Raw genomic sequence first — 19,618 nt, 5'->3', positions numbered from 1 at the left:
TCAATGCACAGTCATATTTAAATAATACGCCAAAGATATTTTACATCAAACCACGCATACGCGACATTCTTTATCCTCGCTTCGGCGGTGGATTTTGAAAAATGACAAATACCGATGACGAGTATGCCGACGACGACAAGAAAGAAGACGCTGACTTTCACGGCGAGGAAAAGAAGACGTCCTCCTCTCGTAGGGGAATGAGCAAATCACCTTCGTTGGTGAAACGATTCTTCATCTTTACAAGTTTGTCTTTAACTCCGGGACGAGGACAAAATGATGCGGAGGAAAACAATGATAATGAAAAGAATAAAAGAAAGTGCCTCTTCGTGCACGGCTGGCGGTCAAACGCGCGCGTGAGCAAAGAACACGCGAAGCATTTGAATTTAGATACCAAATTTCAACAGATACACCTAATCAAGGGGACAAAACATTCCAACGAAGCGTCGGATGAACTCACGGAAGGGATGTTTTTAGGTCCCTGGTTTTCGTGGGTCGACGATATCAATAACGATGATATTGATGGGAAGGGTAAAGAGGAGGATCTGGTAAAAGCGTTAAGATACGTGGTGAAATTCGTGAGAAAACACGGGCCGTACGCCAGCGCGGTTGGATTTTCGCAAGGCGGAGCGCTCGTCGCGTTGTTGTCGAGGAGGGAGGTTTTGGAGAAATTGGGCGTGGAAGGGGACGTGTTTTTGTGGAAGAGCGCGACGGTGGTGTGTGGAGCGAGCGTAGGGCTGATTGAGGTGGCGGAGAGGGCGTTGGGGATACGTTTGGTGAACGACGGCGAACGTATCGCCGACGACGAGGACGTTCTGCCGTCGCTTCACATATTCGGGCTTCAAGACGAGCGGAAGCCGCAGGGTGAACGGTTGATGAAGTTGTTCGAAGCAAAGATGCCATCGTCGAAACAACTCGTGCGCCACTGCTTGTACTTTGATGGAGGACACGGCGTGCCAAAGTCGATCATGTCAGACGAAGGGTTCCACGCGGAATACGACGCGTGGTTGAAAAACGCGCTTTCTTTGTCTTTGGCGGTAGAAGACGGTCCGAAGAAAATTGGAAACACTGCGGTGGCAAATGTGCTCCATCGCGCGCTTTCAAGGAAAGTCACCCATCGCGGCAACGAGATGTTTTTGCGCGGCGATAGCACGCACGGGTCGTCAGACAAAGAAAGATTAGACAGACGGCGCGGGAACGTCTCGGAGGACGACGTGATGGAACGCGGCGAAGGCGAAACAGAGAATAGTAACACTACCTTCTCGACGGTCAAAAGATTGAATGCCGTACCTCGAGACGAAACCGTCGAGACGAGAACGACCCCAAGTGGGCACGCGCTTAATTTTATTCGCAACGCATGCTCAGTTGCGAATTGCGACGCTGACGTAAACGTCAGGAAAAGTCGGTTTAAAGGTATATTGGAAATGCTTCGGGCCGCGCCGGCGTCGGCGCCGCTTCTTCGAGACGTGGACGCCTCGCACGCGCCCATGTCGTATGGCGCGATGATTGATTTTATCACGACAGGCGAAGGTGACTTGCGCAAAATCGGCGCGACACAAAGCACCGTCGTCGCATACAACGTTCCAACTGGAGCTGTTGGAGCGAGCGCGTTCTTATCCGTGGCGTCGCAGTGCGTGGCGGTTCCTTTGGATCCAGGGATCACAGAAGCGGACGCGCTTGAAGCCATGATGTCATGTAAAGTAACACTAGTTGCTCTGTTTCGAGATGCGGATACTGCTGAGATAGAAAAAGCAGCCACAAAGGCAAACATTCCTATAAAATGGTACGTCATCGCTGCCGGGGATAAACCAGCGGGCTGGTTTTACCCAGAACAAGAGGAAGATATTTTGCCGTCGGAACCGCCACTCGTCAACGCCGCTGAAGGGGTAGGATTACTCTTGAGAACTTCCGGCACGACATCGAAAGCGAAGGTTGTTCCACTCACACTTGGAGCGCTCGCATCGAACGGTAGCGAGTTAGCAGCTTCGTTGGAACTCACCTCCGCTGACGTGTGTATCAATGCGATGCCGCTGTTCCACATCGGTGGTTTGTCGTGTTCAATCTTAGCGACGGTAGCGTCGAAGGCCTCCGTCATTTGTTGCCACAAATTCGACGCTCAAGTATTTTACGAAACCATCGTTACTGACAACACGTTGAGACCGACGTGGTATTCTGCTGTTCCAACTATTCACATCGCCGTGTTGCAATACGGCAAAGCGATTTCGCGAGGGGCGAAACCCAAACACTCGTTACGGTTTATTCGATCTGGCGCGGCGGCGTTAAGTCAAGCGGACGCGGAAAAACTTCAAGCGTTCTGGAACGTTCCAATAATTCCGACATACTCTATGTCGGAGCAAATGCCTATATCGGGTAAAAACATTCATCTCGAGCTTGCCGAACGTCCAAATACAGTTGGCCAGCCGCTGATTTGTTCAGTCGCGCTCGTGAACGATTTAAATTGCAGAGCTACCGCTCCGTTTGGAACGCAAGGTGAACTCGTCATTAGCGACGATAACGTCATGACCGGGTATAAAGACGCAGCGGAGGCGAATAATAAGACGTTTTTTTATCTCGGCGACAAGAGATACTTAAGAACTGGGGATATAGCAAAGATGGACAGCGATGGTTTCATTTATCTCACCGGTAGGTCCAAAGAACTTATCAAGCGCGGCGGCGAACAAGTCAGTCCACTGAAAGTCGAAGCTGTATTGGCAAAACACCCAGACGTCCACGTCGCCGTCGTATTCGGAGTGGAATCTCCTCTATGGGGCGAGGAAGTCGGCGTCGCGATTGTCCTCAAAGATGACGTTACTAATATAGACGCATCGCTTCGCTCTATTCGTGAAATGACCACGGCGTCGAAAGAACTCAGTCGCTTCGAAAATCCCGCGTATTGGAAAATTGTGAAAGACGACGACTTACCCAAGACGTCCACGAAAAAGTATAAGCGCGCCGGTCTCGCCAATCACCTCAACATCGCGCAACGAAACCTCGTGTCCTCATGCAGTCGCAAAAAAGGAGGGAGTGCGAAACCGGCGGTAATCTCTTCCGGCCTCGCTGGTCTTCGATACTGTATGGCCGTAGGGGTTATGTTTAATCACATCGGCGGAGTTTGGCAAGGGGAGGACGAGAGGAATCCGTTGACCTACGGTCCATATTGGTGGTCCGCAAAAGCGACGACGTTTTACTTTCCAGCGACGGTATTTTTTGTCCTCGGCGGCTTTACGCTCTCGGCGGCGCTCAACGGCAAAGAGGTTCGTGAAGGAACGTGGCTATCGTTTTATAACTCGAGATTTCAGACGCTCATGCCGTTATATTTACTTTCGCTCGCGTTTGGTTTAATCAACATGTTAGTTGTCTGTCGCCCAAATACGTTCAGCGACGAATTTAGCTGGCAGCCGCACAATTCGACTATGACCCTGGCCTCTGGCGCCGCCGCGCAGTGCCACACGAGTCCTGTTGAAATGCCATACGGTGCGTGGTTGATCATGACAATTTTTGTTTTTGCGTTTGGATTTCAAACATGGTTTCCTTTATGGCTCCTGTCATCGTGGATGATGTATTATACGTGGTTCAACGGCGTTTACTACTTCATAATCGTGGTTTTCCCTTGGATGCACAACGCCTTGTGTCGCGTTCGAGGCGATACTAAAGCGATACTTAAATGGGGTCTCGTATACACGTTCTTGATATTCGCCACGGCGGCTTTGCTTGGCGTGTATTACGCCTTGCCTTCTTGGCAAGACTACGACGATTTAGGCTCGTCCAAGAGTTGGGAAAAGAATTTACAAAACATATACGCCTTATCGACGATGATGTTTCCGCCATATTGGGTACCATCTGTAGGGAGCGGTATGGTTGCGTACTTCTGGTACGACGCGGTCAGGCCGAACGAGAGTCACGATAGAAAACGTTACGGGAGAATGGCAGATTGTCTCACGCTCGCGTTCTTCGCTTTCCACCTCGCGCATTTTTTTGACATCGATTGGCCGTACCCGACGACCCTGGTCGGCAAAATGTGGAAAACGCACCCGGACGAGCATCATCTGTGGGATACCGGAATCAAACGGTACGTGTGGTCGGTAATGATTACGCGTTTATACTCACCCTTACTCGCGGTTTGGATCGCTCTTCTTGCCGTGCCCCGGGGTAGTATCACTGGTCGACTTCTCGAAGGCAACGTGCTGAGTAAAACGCTCGCACCAACTTCGTACGGGTGCTTCCTTTTCCATCAAATCATCGGACAGTGGTACTGGTGGGCGACGCGATCAGGAAATAACGTCACATCCAAGGAAGTCGATTTAGGAAACTCCGACGCGTGGTCGTGGTGGGCGTACCCGAAAGAATACTACTGGTTCAGCCCGCAGCCGCTTCCTGTCGCGTGGTACGAGTTCTTCTTCGTCGTTGGCTTAGTCACCATCTTTAGCGCATTTATCGACCGCGCGTTGAATTCTCACCTTACTCTCCTTTGGGTGAAAACGATGAACTTTTTCCAAAACATATTCTGGCCGAGCCGATCGGTCTCCGGCTCCGTCGCGATAGAGAGCGCGACTCCAGAGAGTATAGTCCGAAACGCAGTCAAAGCGCTCACGGGTGTCGAAAGCGACATATCTTTGGACGATTCGTTCGATGAGATTGGTTTAGTTTCCGTCGGATTACCTATTCTGGTCGGCTTGATCAACTCTGAAGATAAATCCGCCTCCGTAACCGTCGCCGACGTCGCCAACTGCGCGACGCTGAGAGACTTGGTCTCCGCGCTCGAGAAAAAACGTGCAGTCGCCGAAAGTGCGGCTGGCGTTGGCGCTCGTAATGATCTTTAATATATATAACGAAAAGTATAACATTTCTCTCCTTTCTGTTAAAGTCTCTTCTTCTGTTCATCAAAACGCCTTTTTTTTCTCCACTTTTTATTGTCTGAAAAAAATGAAGAAAAGGCGCAATCTCCTTTCTCAGATGACGACCGAGCAAATCGTGCAACGCGCGATCAAAAAGTTCGCACAGAACAACAACGCGGTTGGATGTTCCGAGTGTAAGAAACACGGCGGCCACGGATGGTAAATGATGTAACATTTCGCGCGTTTTCGTACGTTTTTTTCTAATTGATTGAAGTGACATTCGGGATCATCATGTGATTTGAAGTTTCCAATTAAAAAGCAAAAGTCTGACCGCGTTTTCATTCCTCCTCTCTTTTCTCCTCAGTCGAAACTGCGACCCAGTTTTAGCGAAGGCTGGACTGTCGAAGCGATCGATGACCGCTCGGTTGGGAAAAACAGCCGAAGAAATCAGAAAGTTAGATTATTGCCGCGAAGGCTTGAGAAGAATGAGAAGAGGAGAGACCAAGAAATATAAAAGAAGAAAAGAAAAAGAAGAAGGTGAAGAAGAAGAAGAAGCAAAGAAGAAGAAGAAGAAGGAAAAGAAGACCACGATGATACAAACGACAACGGCAAGCAGCTCGAGCACGAGCACGTGCTGCATCGTAGACGCGGCGATGGAGCGAGCGAATTCCTCAAAAGCGCTCGTCGCGAAGGTAGTCGCGAAAGAAGAGGAGAAGAGCAAGATACGAGGAGAAGAAGAAGAAGAAGAAACAGATACCCCGATCGTGGTAGACGAGGCAAGGGAAAACGCCGCGATGGCGTTGATATTGATAGCGATGAGAGGATGATGAAACGTGTGGATAAACACAGAGATAGATGTCTTTTATTAAAGCCGATTATAAGCCAGCCAGCGAGCCTCTCAGTCAGTCTTAATATATTCGTAACGCATTTTTTTCCAAAAACAGACAAAAAAAAACTCTTAAAAATCTCCCTCGTTCGCGATACAACGACACGCACACTTTACGCCTCTGGGTTTGGCTTGCATCCGCGTTTGAAATACGAACACCCTTCATTTACCAATATGGTTCTCACTCGAGTCGAGTGTTACTTCGACACTCCGAACGGTACTGCCGGGAAAATCAACCACCTGGATCTGGATTTGCGCGAACACGATTCGCCCTCGGAAGTGAAGAAACAAATCGCGATCTTGACCGACGTGCCGTACAAAAATCTGAAACTTCGCTTGAACATGGATTACGGCTTGACTGCGTTTGATACGAGAAATCGAGATATCAAAGTCGGCACGTGCGGGGTGAGCGTGAGTTGCGATAACCCGGACATGTTGGATTATAAGAATCGAAATTCGGTCGGGAAAGCGGTACACGAGCTCCCAGATTTTAAGCCCGAAATGCTGGACGATTCGTTCGATTGGCAACAGAAGAGTAAGCCGGAATGGTTGGTACGATCGAAGAAGTCTTACAACCGCGCGTAGTGGTAAGAACACAGATATACTTATTTATTATTAATTCATTCCTTTATTATTGTTATTAAAATTGATATACTCATAGTATATTATATAATGAAAAGGTTGTTATTAAGCCATGCACGCTTGCAACGCCGCCTGTTTTTGCGGATCTAACGCGGAAAAAGCCGCCGCTAACGCATCTCCAGGCATCGTGCTTTGCATTTGTACTAAAGTATTCTTCATTGCCATCGCCGTTTCTTGATCGCACAATCGAACTTTATCGCTACTGGATGCCGTGGGCATAACTTCGGCAAAAATCAAAATCGCTCTCGCTAAGTTCTCGTTGTTTTCTCCCAACAAGTAAGATTTATAAGTGTCGTTTTGTAACAATCTCGCGAGCTGCGCGTGAACGGCTCTCGCTTCGATCGCATCTTCGGTGAGTGGCAAGCACGCTAAGAAGGACGGAAAAATTGATTTCGCGTCGATGCTTTGCGTTTGGTGTTCGCAGAGTTTACCTAAAGCGGAGACGGCGTTCTCCGTCGCCGTGATGTTTTCGTCCTCCCGCGCTGCTGGATCTTGAATGACCGCAGCGAGCGCTTGTAACGCACCCGGAACGTACGGAGTGAAGTTTTGGCCCATAGTTTGACCCATCAATCCGAGCCTGTTTTGAAAGGAAAGGAAAAACGTTGTGGGTCAGTCGCGTAAAAAAAAAAGAGTCGTCGATTCTTCCGCGAAAAAAAGCAAAATACGTATAATACGAAAAAACAGAGATTCAGTACTAATATGCGTCAGGGCGTTAAAGCGGATTTATCGTCAGCACGAGTATCCATCGCGCGTACGAATAGCGCAGGCCATCCCCGTGAATCAAGAAGGGGAATCCATAGGTATCGTCACTCGCATTTTGTTGAAGCTTGTTTTTTTTCTATATACGTATACGCGCGCGCGCCCGATATGTAGAACGAACAAAAAAGAAAACGAAAGACAAACAGAACAAATAACAGATAAAAAGAGACGAATCTCTCGTTATACAGAAAAAAAACTTACCCATACACGCTGGCTTGACGCACGTCCGAATCCGCATCCGCGCTCCCTCTGACGCACGCGTCTGCAAACCCTGGTAAATATTTCATCGTCGCGCCGCCTTCGCTCGCGTGTTCGAACACGTCGTCGAAGATGCAAATCGCGATGCGTCGTTCCTCGGCGGACCTTTCTGGTGCAAACATCGGCGCAATCTTCGATTGCAACAACGGTTCGATGTCGGCTAAAATGTTCGACTTAAAACTCTTCAGCAAAGTACCGATGCATTCGGCAAACTGGTCAAACACCTCGTCTTCGGCGGCTTGTTCATCCTCCAACGCTTCCATCTCTTCTTCGTCGAAATCTTCCGTACTCGCGCGTTTGTTTCTTTCCGCGCGTCGCTCTAACGACTCCGTCAAAATTTCTTCAAACGTTTCGAGCATCTTTGGGATGAACTCTCTCACGAGCTCGCCTGATTCCCCGGCGCACTCGGCCAAAGCTTCCAACATAACCGCTTGAATCTCCACCTCGGGTTCTTTCCCTAACGCGGAAATCAACGGCGGGACGACGTAGTTGATAATTTGCTTCAACCAATCGAGAGTGCATTCCGGCCCAGATCTCTTTTCCACGCACCTTTTCGCGGCTCGGATGATATCTGCCAAAGACGCCACCGCCGCTCTTCTCACGTCTTCGTGGAAATAAAACTCGAGCAACGGGACCATAATTTCGCACACCGGCTGAATGTACGGCAAGAAACCTTCCTTCAACTCGTCCAAGTAGCAGCACAACATAGAACACGCCGTCGATTTTTCTTCCAGAATACTCGTTCGAATGGACACTCTTTTATCGCCAAACTCTAAATGTTCCAAATCGTCGTCTTCGTCGTCGTCCTCGTTTTGGTCGTCGGCGTCGTCGATGTTGACCACCGTCACGTCTGGTTTCAACTGCGCCGATTGTAACAACGGCGGCATAACCGTCGATAAATACGGGATAAAATCGGAACCCAAGCATTTACACACTCTCGTCCACGCTTGCAACATGTAACTGGTCGTTTGGTCGTCCGCGTCGAAACCGTTCGCTTGCAATTGTTGCATGATGTTCATCACCTCAATCGCGTCGCCGCTAAATCTTTGCTTCCCAACCGCCATACCAACTAACGTCACGCACTCGATCGCTTTCGCCCGCAACATCCGATAGTCTGGCGTGTTCGCGCTGACAATAATTTCTTTCAACAACGGCACGACGTGGTCGTAATATTTCGAAAACGTCTCTTGCGCCGTATCCGCCGTACTCGCCAACGCCGTCAGCGCCGATTCTTGGACGACTTTGTTCCCGGCTCTCAACAAACTCAGCAGCTTCGTCATCAAATCGTCCATGTACGGTTCCATACACTCGGGTGGGCAATTCTCGGTGAAATTGACCGTCGCCGCGCACGCGTGCGCTTGCACGCGAGGATTTGCGGCGTCGTCCATGCATCCCATCAACGCCGGCAACACCATCTTGTGCCCTTTCTTTTGCAATCTCGGTCCGAGATCGGTACACAGCTGACCTAAACAGTTTACCGCGGCCCATCTGACTCTCGGGTGCGGATCCGAGTTCGCCAAATGCAACGCCGGCGTCGCAGACCCGATGACGTCTTTCATCATACCTTTTTGACACCCCTCGGCGATTTGCGAGACGCAGTGCAACGCCGCGTGTCTCTTTCTCCAATCCGGGTCGCTCAAAAGCGCTTGGACCATCTGCGCCGCGTGACCTAACACCGCGTTCGGTCCTAACGCGATCGCCACGCGATCCAAGCACTCGCTCCCGACGTCAAACCTATCACCGTTCCCGGCGTCGTCGTTCTCCTCGTCGCCGCATTGGTGCCACTCCGGTTCGTCTTCCACGTCGAAGCAAAACACCAACAACGCTTTCAACAATCTCGGGACGAAATTCGGCAATTTTCGCATCATCCCCGGCGCGCGATCTCTCGCCTCCGTTAACGTCACCAAAAACTCGCACGACAACGACCGCGTCCCGTCTTCGTACTCCTCGTTTTCCATGATGCTTAAAAACGCCTCCACGATGTCCACCAAATGTTTCCTCACAAACCTCGGATCGGTTTCCGCCAACTCGATAAACATCGCCAACGCTTCTTGCGCGTCGTCTTCCGCCCCGCTTTGTAAACTTGCCCCTAACGTTTGCAACATCAGCGGCAACAAATCCTGAAACGCGTTTCTTTCCTCCGTGGAACTCAATCCCTCTACGAACGAACACGCCGCCGATAACGACGCCAATCTCACGTCGTTATTCGCGTGTTGCAAACTCGCTTGCAAAATCGAATGCAACGTCGCCAAGTGCGGTTTCAACCTTTCCCCTAACACGTTCGACAGCGCGCCAAAAATAAACAGAACCGTTTCTTTCAACTTATCCGACGCATCGTTCCCGCTAATCGCGCCAAACATAAACGGTAACAATTCCGGCCACTCGTCCCGTTCGTCGTCGATAGAGTGCGCGGCGACTTCAATCACCACGTCTCTCGTTTTATTCGTGATTGATTTGCTCGCCGTGTCCGTTCTCATCGAATCTTCTCGTAACGCGTTTAATAACTCCGTTTTCACCATCGAAACCACTTCACTCGTCACGCCGTTCGCTTCCGTCAAGGTAAACTCGCCCTCTCTGTTCGCGATCGATCGCCTCAATAAAACCGCGCTCATCTCTGCACTTTGTCTCGCTTTTTCATCCTGTACTTTCGTTGGATTCCTCAACGCGCGTAAAAGTTGTTTCACCGTGAAACCTAACTGCGTCGTCTTGCACAGTTCGAAGATCTTCTCGCATCGAGTTCGTTTCTCGTTCTCCGAGGAGGTGAGATTTGAAATCAACTCCAGAAACGGGTGGAGATTTTGCTCGTCTAAGAGCGTTCGCAATTCATTATTCGTCAAATCCTCCTCGTTGTTGTTACTCGCCATTATTACGCCGTGTTAAAATCTCAGAGAAAGAGTGTATGCTCTCAACACTACTACTCTGCCACACTCGTCTTCTTCTCTGAAATGAGTATCTCTGCGTTCTGTTCTGCAGAGAAGATATATATATAAAGAAGATGATGATGAGAAAAGATGAGGACTTTTTATTCTTCTTGTTTGAGTTTAAAAATTTGAGAGAGAAAGTTGAAACTCCTTTGTCCTTGTTTTTTGGCGGCTTGCTGAATACAAAAAAGCAACAGAAGACATTTTGACTGCACCTAGTTTTAGGGTTTTAAATGAGACCCTAAACACAAGGGTAAAAAAAAAATTAGAGAGAGAAAGAGAAGAGAAAAGACCAAAAAGGAGAGTTTTTTCCTTTTTCACAGAAAGAAGAAAAAAGGGCAAACTAGGAATTACAACTTTCTAAAACATGCCACACAGAATGTGGCGGGTAATATGTTGGTTTCAAAAAGCATGTTTCGAGCCCCGCGGAACGGAGTCGCGACGGTCCACCACGCCGTCTCATGGAAACATAAGACTTCGCCTCAGCAGGACTGAGACTTTGAAACGGGTTTTAGTAGTGCCGCCGACTAAAATACGCATATGGACTTAAACACATATGGTATATATATTTCAATCAAAAATCAACGTACTTCACCTATCAAAGTTTCTTCGATCGATCTCATGAGAGCCGAGTGTCATGATAGGCTGAGCATCGCAAATGGATGCTCGAGAGACGTTGTGTTGTCACATGTTTCTTCAATCCAAAAAAAAAGGAGAGAACTCTCGATTTTAATCGATACAAACTCCCCCACCGGTACTAAAATCCGTTTCAAATGAAAGGTTGGAATTCTTTCCCAAAAAATGCTCTTTCCTCCATGTAAAGTCGTCGTTGACTTCTTCTTCGATGAAGAAGAGAGAAGATATGCAATAACACGACGACAAAGAAAAGAACACAAAAAAGGAGAGAAACTCGCCCGCGCAAGTCAAAACTCTCCGTACTCGAACCCCCTTTGTCCGTTCTTTCCCAGCTCTTTTCATTCATTCAATCTGCCATGCATGCGGGAGGAGAGATACAAAAACGCTCGATTTGTATCTCTAAAACAGAAAGAAAGCAAACGATGAAGAAAAGAGCTCCCACCCTTCCACCCACTATCATCGATAGAGGTCTATCGATGAAAGCAATGCGTGTGACTTTCTCGCGCGCGTGCGCGCGCGCACGCAAAAAAAAAGTGATATTATATGCGCGCGCAAATGCGCGCAAATGCGCGCGCGAGAAAGTGAAGAGGAAATGAAAAAAAATTGTTTTTTAGATACAGATACAAAAGTTTCTCTTTCTCTTTCTCTTTCTCTTTCTTTTTCTCTTTCTTCTCTTTCTTTTTCTCTTTCTTTTCCCCCAATTTTCCCAGTTTTTCTACGTTTGGCACTTTTTTTATATTCTTTTTATCCAGCGTCTCTTTTATATAGTACACGTTCTGCTCTCTGTGACAGAGAGAGAAGAGTGATAAGATGGTGCTCTTTCTGTCCCGCGATGGTGGCTCTTTTTCATCCTCGTCGTCGTGTTCTTTTTTACCACCACCAGTGAGAAGAATGAGAAGAATAAAGAGTGCGAGTGAAAATCATTCGCATCCCCAATCGAAGAATTGTTGGAAAAAGCGACGACGAGACGACTTTATTATGTGCGCCAAAAACAACGCCTCTGCTTCGTATTCTTCTTCTTTATTCATAAAGAAGAAGAGACAAAGAGACAAAGGTATCGCGTCGTACTGGTCCGGTTCCGGCAGCGGCGACGGCCCGTCGTTCGGGGGTACGTCTGGAGGGTCCTCCTCCTCGCAATCCCAAGGAGGATCTTTCAACTCGGGCTCGTTCGACGAAAATTACGCGCAACAACAAAACTGGAACGAGTTCCCGAACAGAGAGGATTTCGAGAACATCGAGTGGCACTCGAAACCTTTGAACTTACGGTTTAAAGATTTACTCAAAGATGCGGACGATAGCGGGTTTTGGATCATATTTAGCACCGTCGGCGTTGGCATCGTGGCGTATTTAGAGTCGTGCGAAGAGCAAGCGATTAAGCAAGGCTTGCAGTTGTTCGACGTGTTGCCGGTGCAGTTTCCGGACTCGTTGGCGCCTTTGTTTACGTATTCGAGAATTGCAGACGGGGAAATCGTCTTACAAGGGATTTTCTTATTCGAGTTCTTCTTGCGGTTATGGACGGAGGATTTTAGCTTGCAATATTTGAGGAAACCGCTGGCGCTGATTGATTTCTTGGCCTTGTTGCCGACGTTTGGGTTTATTTTCGATTCGACGTTAGGGATTGGTGGAGGCGCGGCGATGGTTGCGACTGGGACCAATCAGTACAGACCTTTGAGAATTTTTAGATTGTTTCGTTTGTTAAGATTGTTAGATAAAGAAGGCGAGGAGGAAAAGAATAGAAGAAGAGGACGGAGACGAAGACGCAAGACGGCGAGGGAAATCGAGCTGGAACAACAAAAAGCGGCGGACAGAGAAATCACGGAAAAGATTGTGGCGGTGTTGGTGGAATTTTTGTGCGTGTTTTTAATCAGCGCGGAATTGTTTTTTGACATTGAATACGAGTCAAACGATAAGATTAGCGACGTCGGGGATGCCATTTATTGGTCGTTTTTGACGTTAACCGGCATCGGCCAGCCGTTTGAAGCTGTCACCGCGGAAGGAAGAGTGGTGACGGTGATTTCGATTTTGACCGCGCTGGTGGTGGTACCGATTCAATTAGCCGCGATTGCTTCGGCGAGATCGTCGAACAATGCTTCCGTTGCTGGTATGAGCGGCGGTGGGAACATCGCGCCAAGTTTAGGAATGATTTCAAGCGTCGCGACAAACGCGTCAAACGCGCAGCAGCAACAAATACAGCAACAAAAGCCGTCCCTGGTTACTACGAACGGTGTCAAGCCAAGTACAGGTACTGTGTCCTCCGTCACAGGAGCTGTTGATTTAACCAAAACGGACTTTGTGAATGATAACACCGTGATTTTAAACGGTGGTGGTGGTGATAGTACGAGTCTCATGGGAGGAGGAGGAGGAGGAGGATATTATCGACCTCAACCTTCGGATTGGGAATTAGACCGAAGTAAAGTCGAACTCGAAGCGGCGAGAAATCAGTTGTACGAATACGAAAAAGAGATTAAATACTTGAAAGCGATGAACCGGAAGTTAGATTTTGAGCTCGAACAAATGAGCACGGAGTTGCAAGAGAAGAAGAAAAAGTTGAAAAAGTTTGCGGCGGCGCAGCAGGCGGAATCGTCGAACGAAAACTGAATTTAGCGAGATACTTGGAGAGAATTTTGAATAATAATACTTAGCCCGGCGCACGCGCGTGTTGAAATGTGTACTTTTACTAATGCTACTACTATTAATATAGATTATGTTTATTTGAAATCAATACCGTCGTAATATGTGAGAGAGTTAAATATTAAATTGCTATATATAATTAATCCGAATCGCTCGGATACTTGATCGAATTCACCGCCGTGTCGTCAATCAAGCCGCCTCTGTACGTCGATCGTTTCCGCTTATTCTTCTCGTGCGTAAACCTCGCGCCTTTAACTTTCCCTAAAACCTCCTGCGCTTTCCACCCGACGCCTTTCTCCCCGAACGCCGCTTCGTACGTCATGTCCCAACTGCCTTTTTGTCCCAACCACTCTTCGTTCTTCACGCGTTGAAACGGTTGGTTCGGACCTTTCTTCGCGGGGACCGATTTCGCTTTCTTCGCGAAGTCTGGCACCTTCTCGGACACGTTCGCCGGTTCTGGCGTCGAGGCTTTCGCCTTCTTCTTGGCGGGTTCATCGTCGTCGTCGCTGCTGCTGCTGTTTTTGATTTGATAGGAGAGAGAGAGAAACCATCAGTAAAGTTTTACGACTTTTCGACCAACGCGACAACACTTACGAGGAGGATGATGAGGAACTGCTGCTACTACTGGAATCTTTCTCCTTCTTCTTCTCTCCTTCTTCTTTCTTACTACTGCTACTGCTGGACGATGACGAGGACGAAGACGATGACGAGTCCTTCTTCTTCTCCTCTTCCTCTTTCTTCTCGGACTCCGAGGACGACGAACTGCTACTACTCGAAGACGACGACTCTTTCTTCTCTTCTTCCTTCTTCTCGGATTCAGAAGACGAGGAAGAGCTGGACGACGAACTGCTCGAGGAGGAGTCTTTCTTCACAGGCGTCGGTTCTTTCACCTTCTCGGATTCAGATTCAGACGACGACGACGATGATGAGGAGGAGCTCGAAGACGAATCTTTCTTCTTTTCTTCTTCTTTCTTCTCGGAAGACGAGGAAGACGACGACGAGCTCGAAGATGATGAAGACGACTTCGGTGACGGCTCTTTTTTCTTTTCCTCCTCAGACTTGGAAGAAGAAGAAGAAGACGAAGACGAAGAAGACGATGAGCTGCTTTCCTTCTTCTTCGCCTCTTCTTTCTTTTCGGCGGATTCCGAGTCAGACGAAGAAGAAGAACTGCCGCTGCTGCTCGAGGACGACGACGACGAACTTTCGCCTCCTAAAATTTTCGCCTTCTTTTTAGCAGCCGATGCTCCTTCGTCCTCCTCCTCGTCATCATCTCTACTTCGTTTACTTCGTTTACTCTCCACGAACGCTTTGCACACCTCCATCAGCGTCTCGCCTTCTCCGCCTAATACTCTGCTTTCTTTGCACTCCTCTAACGCAGTTTTCACTTTTTTCAGTTGCGTCTCCGCGTTCAGCGCGGCAACCGTTCGCGAGAACAAACCGGTCGATTTCAAATACTCTTGAATTAACGGAAGGACATCCGCCAACGTCGGTTGTTGTTCGTCGTTATCATCATCCTCAGTGCTCCTCGCATCGTCAGAATTCTTCTTTTTGCTCGTCGTCGTCGCATCAACGTTTCCCGCAGCAGGCGAGGGAGAACGCCCCCCGAGAGAAGATCTCGTCGTCACCATTTAATAATATAAAAAAGAGTCGTCTAAAGTCTGTCGAACAGTAGTTCTCTCTCGCTTTCTGCTTCGTGTGCGTTCTGTTTTTGTTCTTCTGTGCGTTTACTACGTAAAACGCGCTTTGCGTGTTGTTGTGTTTACTTTTATAATGAGAGGAAAGATTACGATGATGATTGGAGCTTGAGCCGCCGCCAAAAAGTTTTAAGTGTGGAGAGAATTCTCGAGCAAAAACACACACAAGCTGCTTGAGAGAAAAGAGAGAGAAAAGAGAGAGAAAGAAGAGCGAGCAGTGCGTCGAAAAAGAAGCGCAAAAAAAAAGATGAAAAAACTCGAAGCTCTCGCCACTCTCTCTCTCTGTGAAGTTTCTCTCAAAATAAAGGAAAAAGAGGTGCTTTTCTACCGTCAAACTGTCGTAAAATTGTTCCATCAGTCCATTCAACGCTCTACTTTTTATCCTCTTTCTTCGTCCCCAGAACACACACATCCTACGACACCAAACAAGTACACAAGAAGAATGACTGATTCGAAAAGATCGAACGCCGCGGGCGAGAAGTACGCCTTGCGAGGGATCTACGGCTCCGAGCCGTACTGGCCGCAAGAGAAGCTGAAGATTTGCGTCACCGGCGCCGGCGGGTTTATCGGTGAGACTTAGTAGAGAGTAGTATTTATAGTATTTATGACGAGAGATGGAAAGGGGCGGCCCCGGTAATCGGACGCGATTCGATCTCTCGCGATTTGTGTTCTTTTTCTCGTCTCTTTTCTTCTCTCTCTCATTCTCTCGTCGCGTCGGTTTTGAAGAAATCGAACGAGTTTGGCGAGTGAGAAAGTCTCTTTGTTTCTTTCGAAAGCACTTCGCGCGCGTAGTACGCGTAAACACCGCGGAAGAAGAAGAGAAAGAAGAAAAAGCGATCGACCAAAATTATCCCATTGTGTGTTGGGAAATTCAGCGGCTGTCGTTGGGCCTCAGATTCATCTTTAAAAACAAACACTGACAAAAGCGTTTTTCTCATCTTTTCCTCCTTAAACAGCCTCGCACCTGGCAAAACGTCTCAAAGAGGAAGGCCACTACGTGGTCGGCGCGGATTGGAAGCGCAACGAGCACATGCCGGAAGAAATGTTTTGCGACGAATTTATCCTCTCCGATTTGCGTTTGTTCGAGAACTGCGCCAAGGTGTTGGAAGGATGCGACCATTGCTTTAACTTGGCCGCGGATATGGGCGGGATGGGCTTTATTCAATCCAATCACTCGGTTATCTTTTACAACAACATGATGATTTCGTTCAACATGGTTGAAGCTGGGAGAGTGAAAGGCGTGAAGAGATTTTTCTACGCGTCTTCGGCGTGCATCTACCCGGAGAGCGCGCAGTTGGTGACGGACTTATCCGCGGGTTTGAAGGAAGCCGCGGCGTGGCCGGCGCAACCGCAAGACGCGTACGGTTTGGAAAAATTGGCCTCGGAGGAAGTGTACAAGCACTACCAAGGTGACTTTGGCATGCAATGCAGAATTGGTCGATTCCACAACATCTACGGCCCCTACGGGACGTGGAAGGGCGGCAGAGAGAAGGCGCCGGCGGCGTTTTGCCGTAAAGCCGCCTTGGCTGAAGGTGAGATTGAAATGTGGGGAGACGGTAAGCAAACCCGTTCGTTCACGTACATCGACGATTGCGTCGAAGGTATCTTGAGATTGACCAAGTCTGACTTTGGCGAACCGTTGAACCTCGGCTCGGACGAGATGGTTTCCATGAACGAGATGCAAAAGATGACTCTCGAATTCGCGGGTAAACCGGACATGCCGATCAAGCACATTCCCGGTCCGGAAGGCGTGAGAGGCAGAAACTCAAACAACGAGTTGTGCATGGAAAAACTCGGGTGGGCGCCGTCCGTCAAGTTGGCCGACGGCTTGAAGGTGACCTTTGAATGGATCAGCGAAAAGATTGAAGAAGACAAGAAAGCCGGCACCGACGTCTCCGCCTTGGGAAAATCCACCATCTGTGGTACCATGGCCCCGACGGAATTGGGCGCCTTGAGAAAGAAGGACGGCGAAGAGGAGTTGGCCAAGTAAACGACGACGACTTTTAATCGGTGAGTTTTGATTTGAGGAAGAACCAACATTTACAACAACAACAACAACAACAACAACAACAACAACAACAACAACAAATTAGTAGAACGAGAGCGGGTGTGATGAACAGAGAAAAAGTTTAAGTGTTTAACGTAGGCAGCCAAAGGGATTGCTGCCAACATCAATACCTGAATATAATCAAACCGTAGCATCATTATCGTGAAGAAGAAATTTACTTTTACAAGATATACATATAACAAACAGTAAGCGTATATATATCGCGCCGCCGGCCGCTAAAAACCAAAACATCTACTTTAAAACTATTAAGCTCTACTACTTAAAATACAACCGGTAGGAAGTGCGTCTCCCCACCGGACAAACTCTTTAATTCGTCCTTCTTCTTTTCCACGACGACTGCTCTGCACAAAGGACACGTCGTGTTGTCCTTCTCGAACCACGGTTCCACGCACTCCTCGCAAAATACGTGATCACATTCCAATTTCAAAGGCGCTATGATTTCCTTCTGTTGACAAATGGCGCATTCAAACTCCAAACCGAGCTTTTCGACGTCCGCTTTTGTCGCGGGCGTGCCGTGAGCGCAACTGAACGCTTTGGACCCGAAATCGTAACGACGCGAGAAGGCGCGCGTAAACTCGTGTACCGATTTCGACGTTTTGAACAGAGCGCAAGCGAGATAAGAGCCGGCGAGCGCGGACGAGAGGAAGAGGCCAAACAGGCTGGCGTTTTGGAAGTACGCGAACCAGATCGGGATCGGGAGGACAGTTTTGTACGAGATGGCCGCATACTCGATGGCACTTATTGTTAATCCTCGAGCGCGGTACGGTCTTCGCGCGTCTTTCCCGCCTAACGGTTGTTGGTCGTCGCTTTCGAGCATCACCATCGTCGTTCCTCCTCCGCTTTCGACGTCAACCACGCTTTGTCGACGTTGTTGTTGTTGTTGTTGTTGTTGTTGTTGTTGTTGTTGTTGTTGTTGTTGCTGCTGCTGCTGCTCATCGCCGACACCTGGCTCGCTATTCGTGCATTCGTCCTCGTCGTCCTTCTCCTTCTTCCGAAACCGGCGCAAGCCTCCAAAACCCATCACGAAATCCTTCGCGCTCCTCGCGTCCAACTCTGAAACCATCTTCGCGACGCGCTCTACGTTTCCTAAAATACCCCCACTACTCGTCGTTTGCGTCGCCGTCGACGTCGTCAAAACGCACAGACACTTCAACGCGTCAAACATAAACCGCGCGTTCAAATTTATCGCCACGATTTCAAACAAACCTTCCCACGCGGTGAACTCGTTCCTCGTCGGCGTCTTCGCCAGGACGCGTCGCCACATTTTCGGCGACTCGTCCGCGTCGTCCAACTTTGTCGGCACTAAGAACAAAAACGCGTAAGAGACACACACGCAGTGCACGAAATCTCTCACCACGTTTTTGCGAATGAACGCTTCTTTCTTTGCGATTTCTTGGACTAAACTTTCGCTCGTTTTCAAGTGCCAGGCGAATAAGGCGACTATCACGCACAGAATTTTCCAGTGAAAACTGAAGAAAACCACCGAGAAGAGCGAGATGTACGGCAACATCGGTTTCATTTTTCGAAACACTCTCTGAAGATCCGAGCGGATGGTCATTTCCTCCGCGTTCGCGTCCTCGCTCTCTTCGTCGTTTTCTTCGATATCTTCATCCTCCTCCTCCGCGACGACGACGATGTTCTCGTCATCAGGAGTACCATTCCCGGGATTGTCGTCGTTTCCGTCGCGCGTGGAAAGCATCGTCGTCCTCTCGTCGTCCTCCTCCTCGTTATTGTTGTTTAAAGCACCACCTCGACCACCTCGACCACCACGACTGCTCTCGGCAGCATCGTTAGTCACGGCGTTGTTCACACCGGCGGCAGCTCTTCTCACCGCGTGTTCGTGCGCGTCGACGAGGAACCGCCACATATGATTCTTTTAATTGATGAAAAAAAAGTTGCGTCTTTTTTTTTTTTTTTTTTGGTCAACGCTTTCTTTTTTTTTTTTCTTTGCACAGACACACAAGAGAAAAAAGCCCGAAAGCCCCTCATTATATACGCACTGCTCTACTATTTACCTCTCTCGTTCTCTCTCTTAGAAAATAAACGAGATGACGGACAACACCAACGAGATCGCGACGACGACGGACCACCAACCTCCTCGCGTGCGACAGTGCGTTTTTGTTCTCTCTCTCTCTCTGCTTTTTTCTCTCTTCTTCTTTTGTATTTTTTTAATGTGTGCGCGAATGTTTCCCCGCATGTTGCATTTCGGGAGGAAGAAGTAACTTTTCATTCTCTCTCTTTCTCTTTAGATGGCTCCATCGATTTGGACTTCAAAAGTATTCCGAAACCTT

The 19,618-nt window shown here is 48.6% G+C and overlaps 8 protein-coding genes across 8 annotated transcripts; 5 read left to right on the top strand and 3 right to left on the bottom strand.

Moving 5' to 3' along the window:
- Positions 1-101: 101 nt before the first annotated feature.
- Positions 102-4,817, top strand: Bathy09g01020 (AMP-dependent synthetase and ligase; the record flags this gene model as incomplete). Its single annotated transcript, XM_007510932.1, has 1 exon — positions 102-4,817. The coding sequence occupies one exon, from the start codon at positions 102-104 to the stop codon at positions 4,815-4,817; it is 4,716 nt and encodes a 1,571-aa protein (XP_007510994.1).
- A 428-nt stretch (positions 4,818-5,245) lies between these two features.
- On the top strand, positions 5,246-5,659 carry Bathy09g01010 (unknown protein; the record flags this gene model as incomplete). The annotated part of the gene is made up of 1 exon (XM_007510854.1): positions 5,246-5,659. One exon carries the CDS (start codon positions 5,246-5,248, stop codon positions 5,657-5,659), a length of 414 nt encoding a protein of 137 aa, XP_007510916.1.
- Positions 5,660-5,892: 233 nt separating this feature from the next.
- On the top strand, positions 5,893-6,303 carry Bathy09g01000 (unnamed protein product; the record flags this gene model as incomplete). Its single annotated transcript, XM_007510858.1, has 1 exon — positions 5,893-6,303. The coding sequence occupies one exon, from the start codon at positions 5,893-5,895 to the stop codon at positions 6,301-6,303; it is 411 nt and encodes a 136-aa protein (XP_007510920.1).
- A 102-nt stretch (positions 6,304-6,405) lies between these two features.
- On the bottom strand, positions 6,406-10,241 carry Bathy09g00990 (predicted protein; the record flags this gene model as incomplete). The annotated part of the gene is made up of 2 exons (XM_007511011.1): positions 6,406-6,937; positions 7,321-10,241. The coding sequence occupies 2 exons, from the start codon at positions 10,239-10,241 to the stop codon at positions 6,406-6,408; spliced, it is 3,453 nt and encodes a 1,150-aa protein (XP_007511073.1).
- Positions 10,242-11,744: 1,503 nt separating this feature from the next.
- Positions 11,745-13,532, top strand: Bathy09g00980 (unnamed protein product; the record flags this gene model as incomplete). Its single annotated transcript, XM_007511192.1, has 1 exon — positions 11,745-13,532. The coding sequence occupies one exon, from the start codon at positions 11,745-11,747 to the stop codon at positions 13,530-13,532; it is 1,788 nt and encodes a 595-aa protein (XP_007511254.1).
- A 172-nt stretch (positions 13,533-13,704) lies between these two features.
- Positions 13,705-15,193, bottom strand: Bathy09g00970 (predicted protein; the record flags this gene model as incomplete). Its single annotated transcript, XM_007510826.1, has 2 exons — positions 13,705-14,080; positions 14,160-15,193. The coding sequence occupies 2 exons, from the start codon at positions 15,191-15,193 to the stop codon at positions 13,705-13,707; spliced, it is 1,410 nt and encodes a 469-aa protein (XP_007510888.1).
- A 313-nt stretch (positions 15,194-15,506) lies between these two features.
- Positions 15,507-17,249, top strand: Bathy09g00960 (predicted protein; the record flags this gene model as incomplete). The annotated part of the gene is made up of 2 exons (XM_007510805.1): positions 15,507-15,828; positions 16,216-17,249. The coding sequence occupies 2 exons, from the start codon at positions 15,507-15,509 to the stop codon at positions 17,247-17,249; spliced, it is 1,356 nt and encodes a 451-aa protein (XP_007510867.1).
- A 337-nt stretch (positions 17,250-17,586) lies between these two features.
- Positions 17,587-19,194, bottom strand: Bathy09g00950 (predicted protein; the record flags this gene model as incomplete). Its single annotated transcript, XM_007511176.1, has 1 exon — positions 17,587-19,194. The coding sequence occupies one exon, from the start codon at positions 19,192-19,194 to the stop codon at positions 17,587-17,589; it is 1,608 nt and encodes a 535-aa protein (XP_007511238.1).
- Between the last annotated feature and the right edge of the window lie 424 nt (positions 19,195-19,618).

This window comes from Bathycoccus prasinos (assembly GCF_002220235.1).
Source record: "Bathycoccus prasinos genomic : Chromosome_9".
Lineage (NCBI taxonomy): Eukaryota > Viridiplantae > Chlorophyta > Mamiellophyceae > Mamiellales > Bathycoccaceae > Bathycoccus > Bathycoccus prasinos.
This window is presented reverse-complemented; position numbering and strand designations above follow the sequence as displayed.